We start from the raw sequence: 20,177 nt of genomic DNA on the forward strand, positions 1-20,177 counted from the left end.
AACACCAAGAAGCGCATATGCCAAATCTTCAAAGAAAACGGCCTACGGATCACGATTGAAGCCAACAAGCAAACCGTCAACTTCCTCGACGTCACTTTCAACCTGAGAAATAACAGCTACCAACCATTCACGAAACCCAACACAACACTCCAATACGTGCACCACGACAGCAACCACCCACCCACCACCACCAAAAGAATACCTACCGGAATTAATAAAAGGCTATCGATGCTGTCATCCAGCAAAGCTGAATTGGACCAAGCAACCCCCCCGTACCAGAAAGCACTTGATGAAAGCGGATACAACTTCCCCCCCACCTATGAACCCACTCCAGGAAACCAACCAAAAAAGAGCAGAAAATGAAACAACATCATCTGGTACAATCCACCATTCAGCAAAGACGTCTCAACCAACATCGGCCGCAAGTTCCTCACTCTGATCGACAAACACTTCCCCAAAGGCAACACCCTAAGAAAAATATTCAACAAGAACAACATTAAATTGAGCTACAGCTGTATGAATAACATACAACAAATCATTTCAAACCACAACAAAGCAATTGCAAAAGGACTGCCTACCCCCAGACTAAACGACTCTGAAACCAATAATGAATGTAACTGTCGCAAGAAACCTGATTGCCCTTTCAACGGAAGGTGCTTACAGACATCAGTCGTTTACCAAGCAAAGGTAACACGCAAGGACATTAACACATCCGACACGTACGTAGGATTAACCGAAGGAGCGTTCAAAACAAGATGGAATAATCACAACGCCTCCTTTAGAAACCAGACTTTGCAGAATTCTACAGAACTCAGCAAACACATTTGGAACCTCAAAGACAATAATGTTGAATATTCAATAACATGGCAAATTCTTGCATCCAGCACACCTTACAACAGTGGTAATAAAAGATGCAACCTATGCTTAAAAGAGAAACTGTTTATTATATATCATCCAGATCTATCATCCCTCAACAAGCGCAGTGAAATCATTTCAACATGCCGCCACAGGCGGAAACACCTCCTAGGTAACACATGAGCCAATCACCACGCCCTACGCCTGCCTGTACCCACCCACTCTGTGCTCTATATAAACCATTGTATGTGAATGCTTCCATTAAAATCTCCTGATGATTGAGGGAACCCCTCATGAAACAGTTCTGTAGAGATGAAGTAGTCTTGTGATTTTTCCCACACCTACATATTGCGCTCTACCACGGTATCGAGCACTATTCTCTGGATAATCCAATCAAGACATATATAAAGTAAATATATATATACAGCTAGAATTCACCGAAAGTCAAGTATTTCTTAAATATATATATTTTATATATATATGAAATACTTGACTCTTAACCACACCCCCAACCACGCCCCCCCACCGCACCCCCGATCAAGCCCCCCACCCGCACCTCCCGAAATCGGAGGTCTCAAAGTTGGCAAGTATGTCCTACAGGGAGTGGACCACCACAATCAGACAGTCCGATACCCCATACTCTGAACACTCCCCACAGGACACGCTCGACTGCCTTTTCCAAGTCCACAAAGCACATGTAGACTAGTTGGGCAAACTCCCATGCAGCCTGCCAAGGGTATAGAGCTGGTCCACAGTTCCACCACCAGGACGAAAACCACACTGTTCCTCATAAACTGCCACCCAGTAAAAATATTTGAAGACAGCACAGCCAGACATCAGTTTGTGAGGTGTTTACATTATTAGGAGTTTATTTGTTTAGTTAAATTTTCTGACAAACAGCATATTCCAGACTGATAAAACATGTCCAGTGTGGAGGACACTGCTTCTCAGAAAGTAAAAGTTGAAAGATACTATAGAGAACATTATTGTTTGACACTGGATGGTTACATTGTCACTTTAAAGTAGCAGTCGAATGTAAAAACAAGTATATTGACGCTATTATCATACACAGTGAGGCAAAAAAGTATTTAGTCAGCCAGCGATTGTGCAAGTTCTCCCACTTAAAATGATGACAGAGGTCTGTCATTTTCATCATAGGTACACTTCAACTGGGAGAGACAGAATGTGAAAAAAAAATCCAGGAATTCATATTGTAGGAATTTTAAAGAATTTACTTGTAAATGATGGTGGAAAATAAGTATTTGGTCACTTCAAACAAGGAAGATCTCTGGCTCTCACAGACCTGTAACTTCTTTTTTAAGAAGCTCTTCTGTCCTCCACTCGTTACCTGTATTAATGGCACCTGTTTGAACTCGTTATTTGTATAAAAGACACCTGTCCACAGCCTCAAACAGTTAGACTCCAAACTCCACTATGGCCAAGACCAAAGAGCTGTCGAAGGACACCAGGAAAAAAATTGTAGACCTGCACCAGACTGGGAAGAGTGAATCTACAATAGGCAAGCAGCTTGGTGTGAAAAAATCAACTGTGGGAGCAATTATCAGAAAATGGAAGACATACAAGACCACTGATAATCTCCTGCGATCTGGGGCTCCACGCAAGATCTCATCCCGTGGGGTCAAAATGATCATGAGAACGGTGAGCAAAAATCCCAGAACCACATGGGGGGAACTGGTGAATGACCTGCAGAGAGCTGGGACCAAAGTAACAAAGGTTACCATCAGTAACACACTACACCGACAGGGAATCAAATCCTGCAGTGCCAGACGTGTCCCCCTGCTTATGCCAGTGCATATCCAGGCCCGTCTGAAGTTTGCCAGAGAGCACATAGATAATACAGCAGAAAATTGGGAGAAAGTCATGTGGTCAAATGAAACCAAAATAGAACTTTTTGGTATAAACTCAACTCGTGGTGTTTGGAAGAAGAAGAATACTGAGTCGCATCCAAAGAACACCATACCTACTGTGAAGCATGGGGGTGGAAACATCATGCTATGGGGCTGTTTTTCTGCTAAGGGGACAGGACGATTGATCCGTGTTAAGGAAAGAATGAATGGGGCCATGTATCGTGAGATTTGGAGCCAAAACCTCCTTCCATCAGTGAGAGCTTTGAATGGTTGACCAAATACTTATTTTCCACCATCATTTACAAATAAATTCTTTAAAATTCCTACAATGTGAAATCCTGGATTTTTTTTTCACATTCTGTCTCTCACAGTTGAAGTGTACCTATGATGAAAATGACAGACCTCTGTCATCATTTTAAGTGGGAGAACTTGCACAATCGCTGGCTGACTAGATACTTTTTTGGCCAACTGTATATCTGATTTATGACACCTAACGACTGATAACGTTTGCAAATAAATAAATATCAGTGTTTCCCACAGGTCAGGCATCTATTTGTGGTGGTGTGGTCGGGCGGCGGGGGAATGTTGGAATATAATTACACTTTATGTACACATTTATATACATATTCATATGATATTTACATATTCATATAATATGTAACTACAAGCTCCATTCACAGACAGAGTCCCATTGCTTTTATGAGCGGTCGAGCAAGTCAAAAGCCGGAAAATAAAAATAAAATAAAATAAACATTTTTATTTTATTTTTTTGTGGCGGCCTTAATTCTTTTGTGGCGGGCCGCAACAAATAAATGAATGTGTGGGAATCCCTGAATATCATAAATTAAGTATCAATCTCACGGACATTTCTTAACCAGGAAGCCAGTCATGTGATCCGTGACGCAGAGGAGGAACCGCAGATCCATCCATCCATCCATTTTCTACCGCTTATTCCCTTTCGGGGTCGCGGGTGGCGCTGGCGCCTATCTCAGCTACAATCGGGCGGAAGGCGGGGTACACCCTGGACAAGTCGCCACCTCATCGCAGGGCCAACACAGATAGACAGACAACATTCCCACTCACATTCACACACAAGGGCCAATTTAGTGTTGCCAATCAACCTATCCCCAGGTGCATGTCTTTGGAAGTGGGAGGAAGCCGGAGTACCCGGAGGGAACCCACGCATTCACGGGGAGAACATGCAAACTCCACACAGAAAGATCCTGAGCCTGGATTTCAACCCAGGACTGCAGGACCTTCGTATTGTGAGGCAGACGCACTAACCCCTCTGCCACCGTGAAGCCCGAACCGCAGATCCCTTCCCCATTAACAACAATGCTAATTAAGCAGACTTTGTGAGAGCCAACAGCAGTTACTTTGGGGAAAATTACGATGCAGAACATTTTATTTTTGAACCCGAACACAAAGAGGATGAGCAATAAGTTTAGCAGCCGAGTGCTAAACAGATGTCACTTCATTGTAACACTTTGGTATTAGCAGCATTACTAGGTGCTAAACATACAAACTAACCACAATAACATAATGATACAATATATAATCTACTAGCAGGTGAGCGATGCATCAATTATAATTTAGTATGTACTTTTAGCACGTTTAAGACCAAGCAGAAGCAGTCAACAATTGATAAAAAAATAAAAAAACGTAGACTTATATCGCGCTTTTCTAGACACTCAAAGCGCTCACAGAGAAGTGGGACTCAACATTCATTCACACCTGGTGGTGGTAAGCTACATCAGTAGCCACAGCTGCCCTAGGGTAGACTGACTGAATAGCAACGTAAGCTAGCGTTAGCTCACTGCTATCAATGTGCCACTAAAATAGTCTTATAATTGAGTTTGAGTTTATTTGGAACATGCAAGCATACACATGATACATCACAATTTCCAGTTTCTCTTTTCAACATGTTCCAAAAGGAGTAGGAAGAAGCAGAGCTTATTAAATCTTACCCATTTTCTTTTACATAACAGTTACTAAAACTATGATATAATAACAATATCACTCATGTTTGGTTAATGTTCAGGTCACGACATGGAAATGGAATATTGTTGGTACTTTTTGGACGTTTTTAGAGAGTGCAATGACAGGTCCCCCATCTTTTGTCTTAATTGTCAGATATTTATTTTGCATTTAGAATACATAAAAACATGTGTTCTTGTCTTACATAAGGATTGTGAATGATAAACAGCACATCTAAACAATGTTTGCATATTTCCAGTATGACTGCCCTAATAATATGGCCAGAGTGCAGAAGTGTGACTACACCGACATAGAATCTACAGAAATTACCCAAGGGGTTCGGAGCGGAATATTCAACCTGGCCGGCTGAAATTGGGGAATGTTGTGATGTTTATACGGTATTTTGTGGATTTTAAAATCAATTATTTTTGTTTAATGGACACAATGAAGTCAACTTTTTTTTACACTCTACTGATACTTTAAAGACATCAACTGGAAGATTTTTTATTTATTTTTCGCTTGAAACAGTGGATGTTCCTGCACAATTATTTGAACTTTAAAGTACATAAATGCTGCGATGAGGTGCGACTTGTCCAGGGTGAACGCCGCCTTCCGCCCGATTGTAGCCGAGATAGGCACCAGCACCCCCCGCAACCCCAAAGGGAAGAAGCGGTAGAAAATGGATGGATGGAAGTACATAAATGTAGTGACAAATACTAGAACCTTTGAGCATTATGTTTGTGTTCCATTACAGTGTGTTTATCCAAAAATTCCTCACACTTCATTTTACACACTAGAATATTTCAAAATCTTTTTTTAGACATATCACAATAATATCGTACTGTGGCCTTAATACCGTGATAATATCGTACTGTAACATTTGATACCGTTACATCCCTAGTGTGTGTATATGTATGTAGGTGTGTGTGTGTGCACCTGTTGCGATCTTCTCCATCATCCATAAAGTTGACCAGCAGTCTGTTGTTGGGAGGATACTCAAAGCCATTCAGTTTTTCTTTGGCATAAACAGCTGATCCCAGGTTTGTGTAGCGAATCAGAGCGTGACCTGTAGGTTGGACAACACAAGCCATGAAAAGCAGGAAGTAGTCATTAATCACATAGTCATTTAACAAATAGTCAAATCGTCTTTTGTCAAACAGTCATTATAGTTGGTTAGCAATATGTTTTATATGCACACTGCAAGTATATATATATATATATATATATATATATATATATATATATATATAATATATATATTAGGGGTGTGGGGAAAAATCGATTCGAATACGAATCGTGATTCTAACGTTGTGCGATTCAGAATCGATTCTTTTTTTTTAATCTTTTTTTTTTTAATCAATCCAACAAAACAATACACAGCAATATCATAACAATGCAATCCAATTCCAAAACAAAAGCTGACCCAGCAACACTCAAAACTGCAATAAATCGAGCAATTGAGAGGAGACACAAACACCACACAAACAAACCAAAAGTAGTGAAACAAAAATGAATATTATCCACGACAGTATCGATATTAGTTATCATTTCAGCATAGCAGTGATTAAAAATCCCTCATTGACATTATCATTAGACATTTATAAACATAATCAAAAAGAACAATAGTGTCACAGTGGCTTACAAGTGTAAGCCACTGTGACACTATTGTTCACACACATGGCATCTCATAAGCTGGACAACACACTGTGTCCAATGTTTGCACAAAGATAAAATAAGTCTTATTTTTGCTTCCTTTAATAGTTCAAACAAATTTACATTATTGCAATCAGTTGATAAAACATTGTCCTTTACAATTATAAAAGCTTTTTTTTTTTTTTAATCTACTACTTTGCTAGCATGTGAGCAGACTGGGGTAGATCCTGCTGAAATCTATGTGTTGAATGAATACACAATCCTTTTCAATCGGAAAAATATAGTTTTTGAAGCGACAATCGCGTTGAATCGAAAAAAATCGATTTATAATCGAATCGCGACCGCAAGAATTGATATTGAATTGAATCGTGGGACACCCAAAGATTTGCAGCCCTAATATATATATATATATATATATATATATATATATATATATATATATATATGTGTGTGTGTGACAATCATTGGTACTTTAACTTCATAACATTTAAAATGATGAAAACTTATATTTCTCATTACTGTAGAATTGTAAATACCTAAAAGGTAAATACCTTTGTTATTCTAAGTCAAAAATATAATGGACCCATTACTGTAAGCAAAAATGTAAATCCATCCATCCATTTTCTAGCCTATCTCAGCTGCATTCGGGCAGAAGTCACCACCTCATCACGGAGCCAACACAGATAGACAGACAACATTCACACACTAGGGACCATTTAGTGTTGCCAATCAACTTATCCCCAGGTGCATGTCTTGGAGGTGGGAGGGGCCTAACCCCAGGTGCATGTCTTGGGAGGTGGGAGGAAGCCGGAGTACCCGGAGGGGACTGATTGATTGATTGATACTTTTATTAGTAGATTGCACAGTTCAGTACATATTGCGTACAATTGACCACTAAATGGTAACACCCCAATAAGTTTTTCAACATGTTTAAGTCGGGGTCCACCTTCATCAATTCATGGACATGCAAACTCCACACAGAAAGATCCCAGCGCAGGATCAAACCCAGGACTTTTGTATTGTGAGGCAGACGCACTAAGTAAATAAATATTAAAAATCTTAGTGTTGGAAAATGGAGGCGGGATGTTGTCTTTTTGTTGCTGTGATGTCACGTGATGTGATCAGGGCATTGTCACTTGTTGGTCTTTGTTGATGGGCTCATATTGCCCATCTGAGTTGAGGATTAAAATGACAATGGACCAGTTGTTATCATATTTGTCCTCTTAATTGATGTGACTTTGTGGAACTTCTCACGAGTGAGCGAGGAGTGGGAGACACTGCTTCCGTACTTCCTGTGTGATTGAAGCTAGCTGTCCTGCTTTCCCACCACCGAGACAAATATTGTGAGTGAGTGAAAAGAGAGCTCACTGTGTTCAGGTAATTCCACCTCTTAAATAAAAGGTGCTCAGGCGCTGAGAGCGATGGACAGAGCGAGACCTCGAGACACGAAAAAAACGTGGCTCAACAATTCTGACTGGCCGACATGTCCGTCACTCAAATGACGGCGCAAAAAAAAAAAAAACTCAGCCTCTCACGTTTATTTGTCGCTACGGTAGCAAAATTCCGGGAATATTCAAAGTGGTAAACTTTCCATGGGAATGAAGGAGAATATATGGGACTAAACATTGAATGCAACATGCCAGATCTTGCAGCATGATTATTAGCTAAAACAACCTGATTTAGTGCAAATTCAGTAGAATGTCAACCCTTAACTGTGCATTCCTCCATCACATGTGCAGTGCATTCTTCCATCACATGCCCAGATAATTCCCAGCATGCTATGTAGAATATATTTATATTATTCATATATTATATATTTTACATATATATGATATGATATTTATTATATTATTTATTATTATTATTGTCTATTGTGAGCAAACTGTGGTGCTGAATTTCCCCCAGGGATCAACAAAGTACTTTTTATTCTATGCTACACACTACAGCAGGGCTTTTGAGGCCACACTAGTATTTGAGGCCAAGGACTTCATCCAGGCAGGTAAGTGTTGGTATTACTGGGGTAAATATATTTGCCCTATGGTATTGAAGTGTAATTGCTAGTTCCTGTATGACTGTAGACTACTCCAGCAGACTTCCACCCAAGCTAGCTAGCTGTTCCTGTACTTGTTAAATGATTTCGGGGCAAATATCTCTTTATGTACCACCACAGTCTCATAATGAACCGAAAATATTTCTCCGTTAGCCGTGATGCTAATTTCCTTTATTTTAAATCCCACTTCATTAATGCTAACAATGTTAGCAATCCGAATTTACATTTGTTCTAGCAAATACTCAATCAAAACTTGTAGTTTTCTCTGCCTTCTGTTCTGCTAGCCATTCTGTTGTCATGCAAGAATGTAGCTTATAGTTGGATTTAGCATGCTGATTGACTGTTTATTTATTCATCTAGCCTACTTCTATTCATTTGTCCATCAGTCAAATATTTTTAAAGACTACTCCAATTGTTTAGCTGACTATTTATATCTGTGTGGCATTGCATTAGTGCTATGCCACACACAGATTAATAAACACAAAAGAGAATAATGCCACGTACACCATCTGATGTGTGGAGACATTTCACCCCCTCCAATGTAGGCAGAAAGGCGGTGTACATTTGCAAATACTGTGCAAAGAGTTACGTCAAAAATGCCACAAAAATGGAGCAGCAAATAGACAAGTGCCCAATAATATATCAATATTGTAATTCCCCATTAATTCCCATATATTCCCATTAATTTCCATGGACGGCGTTTAACTCTGACTAATCAAAAATGGTCGATATTTCCGAACTTCCCGAGCTTAACTTCCCGTGGTATATTTTCTCCCCTATTTTTTGCTGTAATTAAAACGGTTAATTGAGCAGCACTATACCAGTGGTTCTCAAATGGGGGTACGCGTACCCCTGGGGGTACTTGAAGGTGTGCCAAGGGGTACGTGAGATTTTTTTAAAAATATTCTAAAAAAAAAGCAACAATTCAAAAATCCTTTATAAATATATTTATTGAATAATAATTTAACAAAATATGAATGTAAGTTCATAAAGTGTGAAAAGAAATGCAACAATGCAATATTCAGCGTTGACAGCTAGATTTTTTGTGGACATGTTCCATAAATATTGATGTTAAAGATTTCTTTTTTTGTGAAGAAATGTTTAGAAGTAAGTTGATGAATGCAGATGGATCTCTATTACAATCCCCAAAGAGGACACTTTAAGTTGATGATTATAAATCTTTATTTATAATTGAATCACTTGTTTATTTTTCAACAAGATTTTAGTCATTTTTATATCTTTTTTTCCAAACAGTTGAAGAACGACCACTACAAATGAGTAATATTTTGCACTGTTATACAATTTAATAAATCAGAAACTGATGACATAGTGCTGTATTTTACTTCTTTATCTCTTTTTTCAAGCAAAAATGCTTTGCTGTGATTAGGGGGTACTTGAATTAAAACAATGTTCACAGGGGGTACATCACTGAAAAAAGGTTGAGAACCACTGCCCTATACAATTGTATGAACGTTTCAATATCGGATTTCATGCTTTTCAATACCCTTGAAGGGGTTTTTTTTCCCCAAAATCCATGGACCGAATTATAATGCTTTTGAAAATCCTGTAAATCAGCGGTCCCTGACCACCGGTCCATGACGCAGATGCAACCAGGCCGCACAGAAACATGAATTGATTTGTAAACTAACACATTTTCTCCACCTTAACTTTCATCTGTCCCATTAAACACACCAATAAGATGTATATTACAACTCCTGACAGGAAATTGCCCTTTGTTATAGTCATTGTATATACCGTATTTTTCGGAGACATTTTAAAGGCAATTTAGTCATCATTGTCACCGACGTCCAACTGGGTGTGAGTTTTCCTTGCCCTTATGTGGGCCTACCGAGGATGTCGTAGTGGTTTGTGCAGCCCTTTGAGACACTAGTGATTTAGGGCTATATAAGTAAACATTGATTGATTGATTGAATTTAAAATAAATAAAAAATAGTGAACAACAGGCTGAATAAGTGTAGGTTATATGAGGCATAAATAACCTAACATATTATGGTAAGAGTCATTCAAATAACTATAACATATAGAACATGCCATACCTTTACCAAACTGTCTCTCACTCCTAATCCATAAATCCCATGAAATCTTATACGTCTAGTCTCTTACGTGAATGAGCTAAATAATGTTATTTGATATTTTACGGTAATTAGGGTCGGGTGTTGAGTATCGATTGAAACCGGGACTAACTTTCCGATTCTCCCGGAATCGTTCAAAAGTTCAAATTTCGATTCCTAGTTTCGATACCCAGTCCGCCGACCGAAAGAAGAAGCCGCTGAACACCAAAGAAGAAGCGCCCACCGCCGGAAGTGTTAGCATAGCCGAGTGAGTCAGTCAAGCATGGATAGCGGGCGTCGGCGGTCAAAAGTGTGGATTTATTTTACTAAAAAAAATGAAATATCGGCGAAATGTAACACGTGCGACAGGACTGTTTGGTGCTTAGGAGGGTGCACATCGAACATGATGAAGCACCTCCGAGTCCATGGAGTACAAATAAAGTGTCCCGTTTTCAACGCGCTGCGCCGACCGTCCTCCTCTGCCTCTTCCTCTGGCTCCGGCTCCAACGCCCAGCCTGGCACCTCGGTGACTGCACTGCAGTCTGAATCCGGTAAGTAAAACAATATATATGCAATAAATAATGTGTTTTGCGCCAACATTGAGGCAGCTAACAAATTAGCCCTCGTATTTTTTTATAGACAATTTCCAAGCTGCCAGCCAGGCTCCGCCATGTGCTCAGCGTACTCCGTTCACCGTAGCGGCAATGGGGAAGGTGTCGCTGCCACAGAAGGGTCACTGCACACATAGTCAGAAGACTGCATCCCTTTTCAGAGGTGGAATCTCCAACATTTAGCTTAGTTAAGCAATAACGTTAGAGCTAAGCTAATTGATACTGGGCTAAACAGTAACAGCAACATTACATGTTTGGTTATGTTTGCAGGGATATGGTGAAAACTCTCAACCCAAAATACAAACCACCTTCCAGGGACTACCTGGCAAACACATTGATCCCGGCACGGTACAAGAAGAATCGGAATCGAGAATTGTCAGGAATCGGAATCGAAACAAAGAATCGGAATCGTTCGAATTCAAATGATACCCAACCCTAACGGTACTGTGTTAATAATTTCACATATAAGTTGTTCCTGAGTATAGGTCGCACCTCTGGCCAAACGATGAAAAAAAACTGCGACTTATGGTCCGAAAAATACGGTAGTATATACCATCAACGTGCCGGCAATCATCTTTTTGCAAAGAAACACGTCCAGGGCTCCCATTATTTCAGCGTTATGAGTTGATTTTTCATGCTAACTTTTTTGCTGTTTTTATCTGCCACACGTGAAAAACCGGTCCGTGAAAATAGCGCGTACATTTAATTGGTGGAAAAAAGGTTGGGGACCCCGGCTGCAGAGCACCACTGACCTTTGCCCATCCCGTAAGCATCACGCTGCAGCTCACAGTATTCCATCCCCGGGATGATATCGAAGAGGTTAAAGATCTGCTCCTGGGTCAGCGCAGCTCGTGTGGACACCATCAGGCAGCAGGTGAAGTCGCCAGAGCGGTAGTCCATTCCTGGGTAGTTGCTGGGTTCTGCTGAGCCTGGACGTGGAAGGAGAGAGGCCAATGGAGGAGCTGAAGGGTCAACAAAGACTCATCGAGAGCACGCACCCATGGGGAAGGGGTACTGGTTCATGGAGTCGGCGGCGGCGGCGACGGTGGCACCGCCCGTGTAGTCGCTCCTGGACGTGGGCCCGCCCATGTAGTCTTCTGAAGCCGGGGGCTTGGTGCGAGGCTCGGCCAAGATGGCTCTGTAAGCTGCCGGCATGACGGTGAAGACCGGAAGACACCTCCATCCACATCTTGCCCCCCACCTTACCTTTGTCACAGTTCTCGATGGCCACGGCAGCTTGGGAGGGTTTGTGGTATCTCACGTAGCCCAGACCTTTACTCTCCCCCGTCATCTTGTTCTTGATGATGACACAATACTCGATGTCTCCGTACTCCTGGCAATCACAAGTGCAGTCCACACGCTCGTTTGGGACCAGGAGAGAAAACCTTCAGACGGCTTGTGTTGCAACGTTTCCATACCTTGAATGTATTCTTCAGGTCTTCCTCCGAGAACGTCTTGGGGATCATGACAAAGATCCTGGTCAGCTCCTCATCCTCCACGTCTCTGTGGCTCGTGGACGAGCGCGACTGTGCGATAAACACCTGCAACAAGCAGGCAGGTGAGCAGATGTCACGCTTTTCTGCAACATTGATGTACCTTCAACTACTCATCTTGTGCAACATTGATGTACCTTCAACTACTACTTCTGTGCAACATTGATGTACCTTCAGCTACTACTTCTGTGCAACATTGATGTACCTTCAGCTACTACTTCTGTGCAACATTGATGTACCTTCAACTACTACTTCTGTGCAACATTGATGTACCTTCACCTACTACTTCTGTGCAACATTGATGTACCTTCAACTACTACTTCTGTGCAACATTGATGTACCTTCAACTACTACTTCTGTGCAACATTGATGTACCTTCAACTACTACTTCTGTGCAACATTGATGTACCTTCAGCTACTACTTCTGTGCAACATTGATGTACCTTCAACTACTCATTTTGTGCAACATTGATGTACCTTCAACTACTACTTCCGTGCAACATTGATGTACCTTCAACTACTACTTCTGTGCAACATTGATGTACCTTCAACTACTCATTTTGTGCAACATTGATGTACCTTCAACTACTACTTCTGTGCAACATTGATGTACCTTAAACTACTACTTCTGTGCAACATTGATGTACCTTCAGCTACTCCTTTTGTGCAACATTGATGTACCTTCAGCTACTCCTTTTGTGCAACATTGATGTACCTTCAGCTACTACTTTTGTGCAACATTGATGTACCTTCAGCTACTGCTTTTGTGCAACATCAATGTACCTTCAGCTACTCCTTTTGTGCAACATCATTGTACCTTCAGCTACTGCTTTTATGCAACATTGATGTACCTTCAGCTACTGCTTTTGTGCAACATTGATGTACCTTCAGCTACTACTTTTGTGCAACACTGATGTACCTTCAGCTACTACTTCTGTGCAACATTGATGTACCTTCAGCTACTGCTTTTGTGCAACATTGATGTACCTTCAGCTACTGCTTTTGTGCAACATCGATGTACCTTCACCTACTCCTTTTGTGCACCATTGATGTACCATCAGCTACTACTTTTGTGCAACATTGATGTACCTTCAGCTACTGCTTTTATGCAACATTGATGTACCTTCAGCTACTGCTTTTGTGCAACATTGATGTACCTTCAGCTACTACTTTTGTGCAACACTGATGTACCTTCAGCTACTACTTCTGTGCAACATTGATGTACCTTCAGCTACTGCTTTTGTGCAACATTGATGTACCTTCAGCTACTACTTTTGTGCAACATCGATGTACCTTCACCTACTCCTTTTGTGCACCATTGATGTACCATCAGCTACTACTTTTGTGCAACATTGATGTACCTTCAACTACTACTTCTGTGCAACACTGATGTATTTTCAACAACTAATTGTATGCAACATATATGTACCTTCAGCTACTCCTTTTGTGCAACATTGATGTACCTTCAGCTACTCCTTTTGTGCAACATTGATGTACCTTCAGCTACTCCTTTTGTGCAACATTGATGTACCTTCAGCTACTCCTTTTGTGCAACATCAATGTACCTTCAGCTACTGCTTTTATGCAACATTGATGTACCTTCAGCTACTGCTTTTGTGCAACATTGATGTACCTTCAGCTACTACTTTTGTGCAACACTGATGTACCTTCAGCTACTACTTTTGTGCAACATTGATGTACCTTCAGCTACTGCGTTGTGCAACATTGATGTACCTTCAGCTACTACTTTTGTGCAACATCGATGTACCTTCAGCTACTCCTTTTGTGCAACATCGATGTACCTTCAGCTACTCCTTTTGTGCAACATTGATGTACCATCAGCTACTACTTTTGTGCAACATTGATGTACCTTCAACTACTACTTCTGTGCAACACTGATGTATATTCAACAACTAATTGTATGCAACATATATGTACCTTCAGCTACTCCTTTTGTGCAACATTGATGTACCTTCAACTACTCCTTTTGTGCAACATTGATGTACCTTCAGCTACTCCTTTTGTGCAACATCAATGTACCTTCAGCTACTGCTTTTATGCAACATTGATGTACCTTCAGCTACTGCTTTTGTGCAACATTGATGTACCTTCAGCTACTACTTTTGTGCAACACTGATGTACCTTCAGCTACTACTTTTGTGCAACATTGATGTACCTTCAGCTACTGCTTTGTGCAACATTGATGTACCTTCAGCTACTACTTTTGTGCAACATCGATGTACCTTCAGCTACTCCTTTTGTGGAACATCGATGTACCTTCAGCTACTCCTTTTGTGCAACATTGATGTACCATCAGCTACTACTTTTGTGCAACATTGATGTACCTTCAACTACTACTTCTGTGCAACACTGATGTATATTTAACAACTAATTGTGTGCAACATATATGTACCTTCAGCTACTCCTTTTGTGCAACATTGATGTACCTTCAGCTACTCCTTTTTTGCAACATCAATGTACCTTCAGCTACTGCTTTTATGCAACATTGATGTACCTTCAGCTACTGCTTTTGTGCAACATTGATGTACCTTCAGCTACTACTTTTGTGCAACACTGATGTACCTTCAGCTACAACTTTTGTGAGACATTGATGTACCTTCAGCTACTACTATTGTGCAACACTGATGTACCTTCAGCTACTACTTTTGTGCAACACTGATGTACCTTCAGCTACTACTTTTGTGCAACACTGATGTACCTTCAGCTACTACCTTTGTGCAACACTGATGTACCTTCAGCTACTACTTTTGTGCAACACTGATGTACCTTCAGCTACTACTTTTGTGCAACACTGATGTACCTTCAGCTACTACTTTTGTGCAACATTGATGTACCTTCAGCTACTGCTTTTGTGTAACACCGATGTATATTCACTAAATAATTGTGTGCAACATTGATGTACCTTCAACTAGACTACTGGCACTTTAGCGATCAAACTAGTACTTTTGAATGAGTATTTAACGAGTATTTCAAAATGAACCGAACTCAAATTGTCACGTGTATGAGAAGCAAGCGTGCTAAGTAGGACTGCGACATCAAATCGACATTTAAGATTTAATCAAACCGCAAAAGTTTTTTTTTCTCCTTATTTTCACAAGTGTATGTATTTTCATGTTCAAAGTATAAAAATTACAAAACAAATCGCTATTTTTAATTTTTTTAAAATCGCAACTTGTATTTTTTTTCCCCAAATCGTGCAGTTTTGGTGCTAACAGCAGCTAACGGCTAACTAGCACGAGCTGGCCCATGACGCATGTGTAAATATTATATCATTTTAATGTGTAATGTGTGAATATTATATCATTTTAATGTGTAATGTTTAAATATTATATCATTTGAATTTACTTAGTCTAATGAGCTCAAGTTGTTCACCTTATGGGTTTACTTCCATCCGACAGAACCTTGCCGTGCATATTATATCATTATAATGGACTTAATATAAATATGATGTTAGTGGCCTCACCTTAATGGGTTTACTTCCATCCGACAGAACCTTGCCGTGCATATTATATCATTATAATGGACTTAATATAAATATGATGTTAGTGGCCTCACCTTAATGGGTTTACTTCCATCCGACAGAACCTTGCCGTGCATATTATATCATTATAATGGACTTAATATAAATATGATGTTAGTGGCCTCACCTTGATGGGTTTACTTCCATCCGACAGAACCTTGCCGTGCATGGCTTCCATGGCCGAGCAGGCCTGCGACGACTTGGCGAACTTGACGTAACAAATCCCTTTGGACTCCTTGGTCTGCTTGTCTTTCACCAGCCAAATCCCCTGGATTTCCCCGAACACGCAGAAATTCTCCCGCACTTCATCCTCGCTGATGGAGCGACTGGTGACCAAGAACAGGCGACTGTTGGGCGGCTCGTCCAGGTTCTCTGCGCCTTGGCGGGCTGCGGGGTAACTGTCCTCCATCTTGTCGTCCTCCTCCTCACTGTCTGTCCGCGCATGCGCCGACCTGACGTCACACTTAAGACTCGCGGGCTAAGTGTCCATCTTCTCTGTCACTGTCTGTCCGCGCATGCGCCGAGATGACGTCACTCAGTGCCTTCTCTTCTTCCTTTTCTTGCCTGATTACGGAGTCACTCCATGTTATAGGCGCATTGACGCCATCTACTGTATTGGAGGTAAACCACAGTTCACTCATTTTACAGTTTTCACACACACACACACACACACACGCACACGCACACGCACACACACACGCACACGCACACACACACACACACACGATGTGGTTTTCTCCTTCTTTTCCAAACACATACATACATGTACACATACATGTACACATACATCGTGCTTGGTAAATATTCTCAAATTAAGACGGCAACAAACTTAATGAATTCAACGTCAACGTTAAGCACTTTTAATACAAAACCCCAAAGAAGTGAATTTGTCACGTTGTGTAAATCACTGTTTTTTTTCAACCTTTTTTGAGCCAGGGCACATTTTCTGCGTTGAAAAAATCCGAATGCACAACACCAGCAGAAATCATCAAAAAACGAAACTCGGTTGACAGTAAAAATTCATTGTCGCTGTTGGATATGACTTTAAAGCATAACCAAGCATGCATGACTATAGCTCTTGTCTCAAAGTAGGTGTACTGTCACCACCTGTCACATCACACCCTGACTTGTTTTCAGTTTTTTGCTCTTGTTCTTATCTCGCGCTCTTAATTTGGTGTTTTTTCTCTTTTTTTTTGTATTTTCCTGTAGCAGTTTCATGTCTTCCTTTGAATGATATTTCCCGCATCTACTTTGTTTGAGCAATCAAGAATATTTCAGTTGTTTCTATCCTTCTTTGTGGGTACATTGTTGATTGTCATGTTCGGATGTACATTGTCTTTGCTCCACAGTAAGACTTTGTTTTTGTTTACTTTGCAGCCAGTTCAGTTTTTTTTTCGTTCTGCATAGCCTGCTCTAAGCCTCAATGGCTTTTCTTAGGTGCACTTACCTTTTGTTTATTTTTGGTTTAAGCATTATACACCTTTTTACCCTTCCTCCCGTTGTTTCCGACATCTACAAAGCAATTAGCTACCCCTTGCAACCTACTGATATGGAAGAGTATTACAGGGCTACTCTGCCGAGCTCTAGTCTACAGCACCGACACTCAACAACAACACATCATCTGGAGACTATAATTACTGGTTTGCAAAAAAACATTTTTAACCCAAATAAGTGAATTTAGATGATCTCCCACGGCACACCAGACTGTATCTCACGGCACAGTGGTTGAAAAATACTGGTGTAAATCAATCAATCAATCAATCAATGTTAATTTATATAGCCCTAAATCACAAGTGTCTCAAAGGGCTGCACAAACCACTACGACATCCTAGGTAGGCCCACGTAAGGGCAAGGAAAACTCACACCCAGTGGGACGTCGGTGACAATGATGACTATGAGAACCTTGGAGAGGACCTCATATGTGGGCAACCCCCACCCCTCTAAGGGACCGAAAGCAATGGATGTCGAGCGGGTCTAACATGATACTGTGAAAGATCAATCCATAGTGGATCCAACACAGCCGCGAGAGTCCAGTTCAAAGCGGATCCAAGACAGCAGAGAGTCCCGTCCACAGGAAACCATCCCAAGCGGAGTCGGATCAGCAGCGCAGAGATGTCCCCAGTCGATACACAGGCGAGCGGTCCATCCTGGGTCCCGATTCTGGACGAGCGGTCCATCCTGGGTCCCGACTCTGGACAGCCAGTACTTCATCCATGGCCATCGGACCGGACCCCCTCCACAAGAGAGGGGGGGACGGAGGAGAAAAAGAAAAGAAGCGGCAGATCAACTGGTCTAAAAAGGAGGTCTATTTGAAGGCTAGAGTATACAAATGAGTTTTAAGGTGAGACTTAAATGCTTCTACTGAGGTGGCATCTCGAACTGTTACCGGGAGGGCATTCCAGAGTACTGGAGCCCGAACAGAAAACGCTCTATAGCCCGCGGACTTTTTTGGTCAATATAAACAGAATACAATGATTTTCAAAGCCTTTTTAACCTATATTCAATTGAATTGACTGCAAAGACAATATATTTAATGTTTGAACAGAGAAACTTTGTTATTTTGTGCCATAATTAGCTCATTTGGAATATGACGCCTGCAACATGTTTGAAAAAAGTGGCAAAAAAGACTGAGAAAGTTGGGGAATGCTCATCAAACACTTAAAGTACAAAAAGTTAAAGTAGCAATGATTGTCACACACACACTAGGTGTGGTAAAATTATCCTCTGCATTTGACCCATCACCCTTGATCCCCCCCTGGGAGGTGAGGGGAGCAGTGAGCAGCAGTGGTGGCCACGCCCGGGAATCATTTTTGGTGATTTAACCCCCAATTCCAAGCCTTGATGCTGAGTGCCAAGCAGGGAGGTAATGGCTCCCATTTTTACAGTCTTTGGTATGACGTTGCCGGGGTTTGAACTCACGACCAACCGATCGCAGGGCGGACACTCCAACCACAAATCCACTGAGCAGGTGGCTTATGTGGAACATCCCACAGGTGAACAGGCTAATTGGGAACAGGTGGGTACAATTATTGGGTGCAAAAGCAGTTTCCATGAAATGCTCAGTCATTCAACAAATGTGTGAGCAAATTGTCCAACAGTTCAAGAACAACATTTCTCAAGCAGTTATTGCAAGAAATTTAGGGATTTCAACATCTACGCTCTGTAATATCATCGAAAGGTTCAGAGAATCTGGAGAAATCACTGCACATAAGCACCATGCCCTGGCCTTTGACCCCTCGGGCGGTACTGCGTCAACAAGTGACATCGGTGTGTAAAGGATATCACCACACGGGCCTAGGAACACTTCAGAAAAACATTGTCAGTAACAAGTTTGTCGCTACATCTGTAAGTGCAAGTTAAAACTCTACTATGCAAAGCAAACGCCATTGAGGGACGGCGTGGCGCAGTGGTAGAGTGGCCGTGCGCAACCCGAGGGTCCCTGGTTCAATTCCCACCTGGTACCAACCTCGTCACGTCCGTTGTGTCTTGAGCAAGACACTTCACCCTTGCTCCTGATGGGTGCTGGTTGGCGCCTTGCATGGCAGCTCCCTCTATCAGTGTGTGAATGTGTGTGTGAATGGGTAAATGTGGAAGTAGTGTCAAAGCGCTTTGAGTACCTTGAAGGTAGAAAAGCGCTATACAAGTACAACCCATTTATATATTATTTATTATTTATCAACAACACCCAGAGATGAGGGTCTTTAATTTGACCTGCTGTTGTACTCTGTGTCATAGTGTTAACATGTGCTCAATGTTTCCTTACCGTTATTGCTATGTTGTCTATTACCATTGTTGCTATTCTGTGGAATAAGCGGTAGAAAATGGATGGATGGACGGTATTCTGTCTATTACCATCCATTTTTTTTTGGATGGTAATAGACAGAATACCGTCCATCCATCCATTTTCTACCGCTTATTCCACAGAATAGCAACAATGGTAATAGACAACATAGCAATAACGGTAAGGAAACATTGAGCACATTGTTGCTATTCTGTGGAATAAGCGGTAGAAAATGGATGGATGGACGGTATTCTGTCTATTACCATAGTTGGTATA

At 41.2% G+C, this 20,177-nt stretch overlaps 1 protein-coding gene across 1 annotated transcript in view; it reads right to left on the reverse strand.

Moving 5' to 3' along the window:
- The window catches only part of rbm45 (RNA binding motif protein 45), a 39,495-nt gene extending 22,922 nt beyond the window's left edge, over positions 1 to 16,573 (reverse strand). Inside the window, exons 1-6 of the mRNA XM_061911814.1 lie at positions 16,248 to 16,573; positions 12,505 to 12,627; positions 12,293 to 12,419; positions 12,085 to 12,231; positions 11,839 to 12,015; positions 5,637 to 5,766 (exon numbers count right to left, since the gene is read on the reverse strand). Coding sequence (XP_061767798.1) covers positions 5,637 to 5,766; positions 11,839 to 12,015; positions 12,085 to 12,231; positions 12,293 to 12,419; positions 12,505 to 12,627; positions 16,248 to 16,529 — 986 coding nt within the window. The 5' untranslated portion in view covers positions 16,530 to 16,573. The remainder of the gene's footprint in view (positions 1 to 5,636; positions 5,767 to 11,838; positions 12,016 to 12,084; positions 12,232 to 12,292; positions 12,420 to 12,504; positions 12,628 to 16,247) is intronic.
- Positions 16,574 to 20,177: the final 3,604 nt, after the last annotated feature.

The sequence above is a fragment of the Nerophis ophidion genome, linkage group LG09 (genome assembly GCF_033978795.1).
Source record: "Nerophis ophidion isolate RoL-2023_Sa linkage group LG09, RoL_Noph_v1.0, whole genome shotgun sequence".
In the NCBI taxonomy this organism is placed as follows: Eukaryota; Metazoa; Chordata; class Actinopteri; order Syngnathiformes; family Syngnathidae; genus Nerophis; species Nerophis ophidion.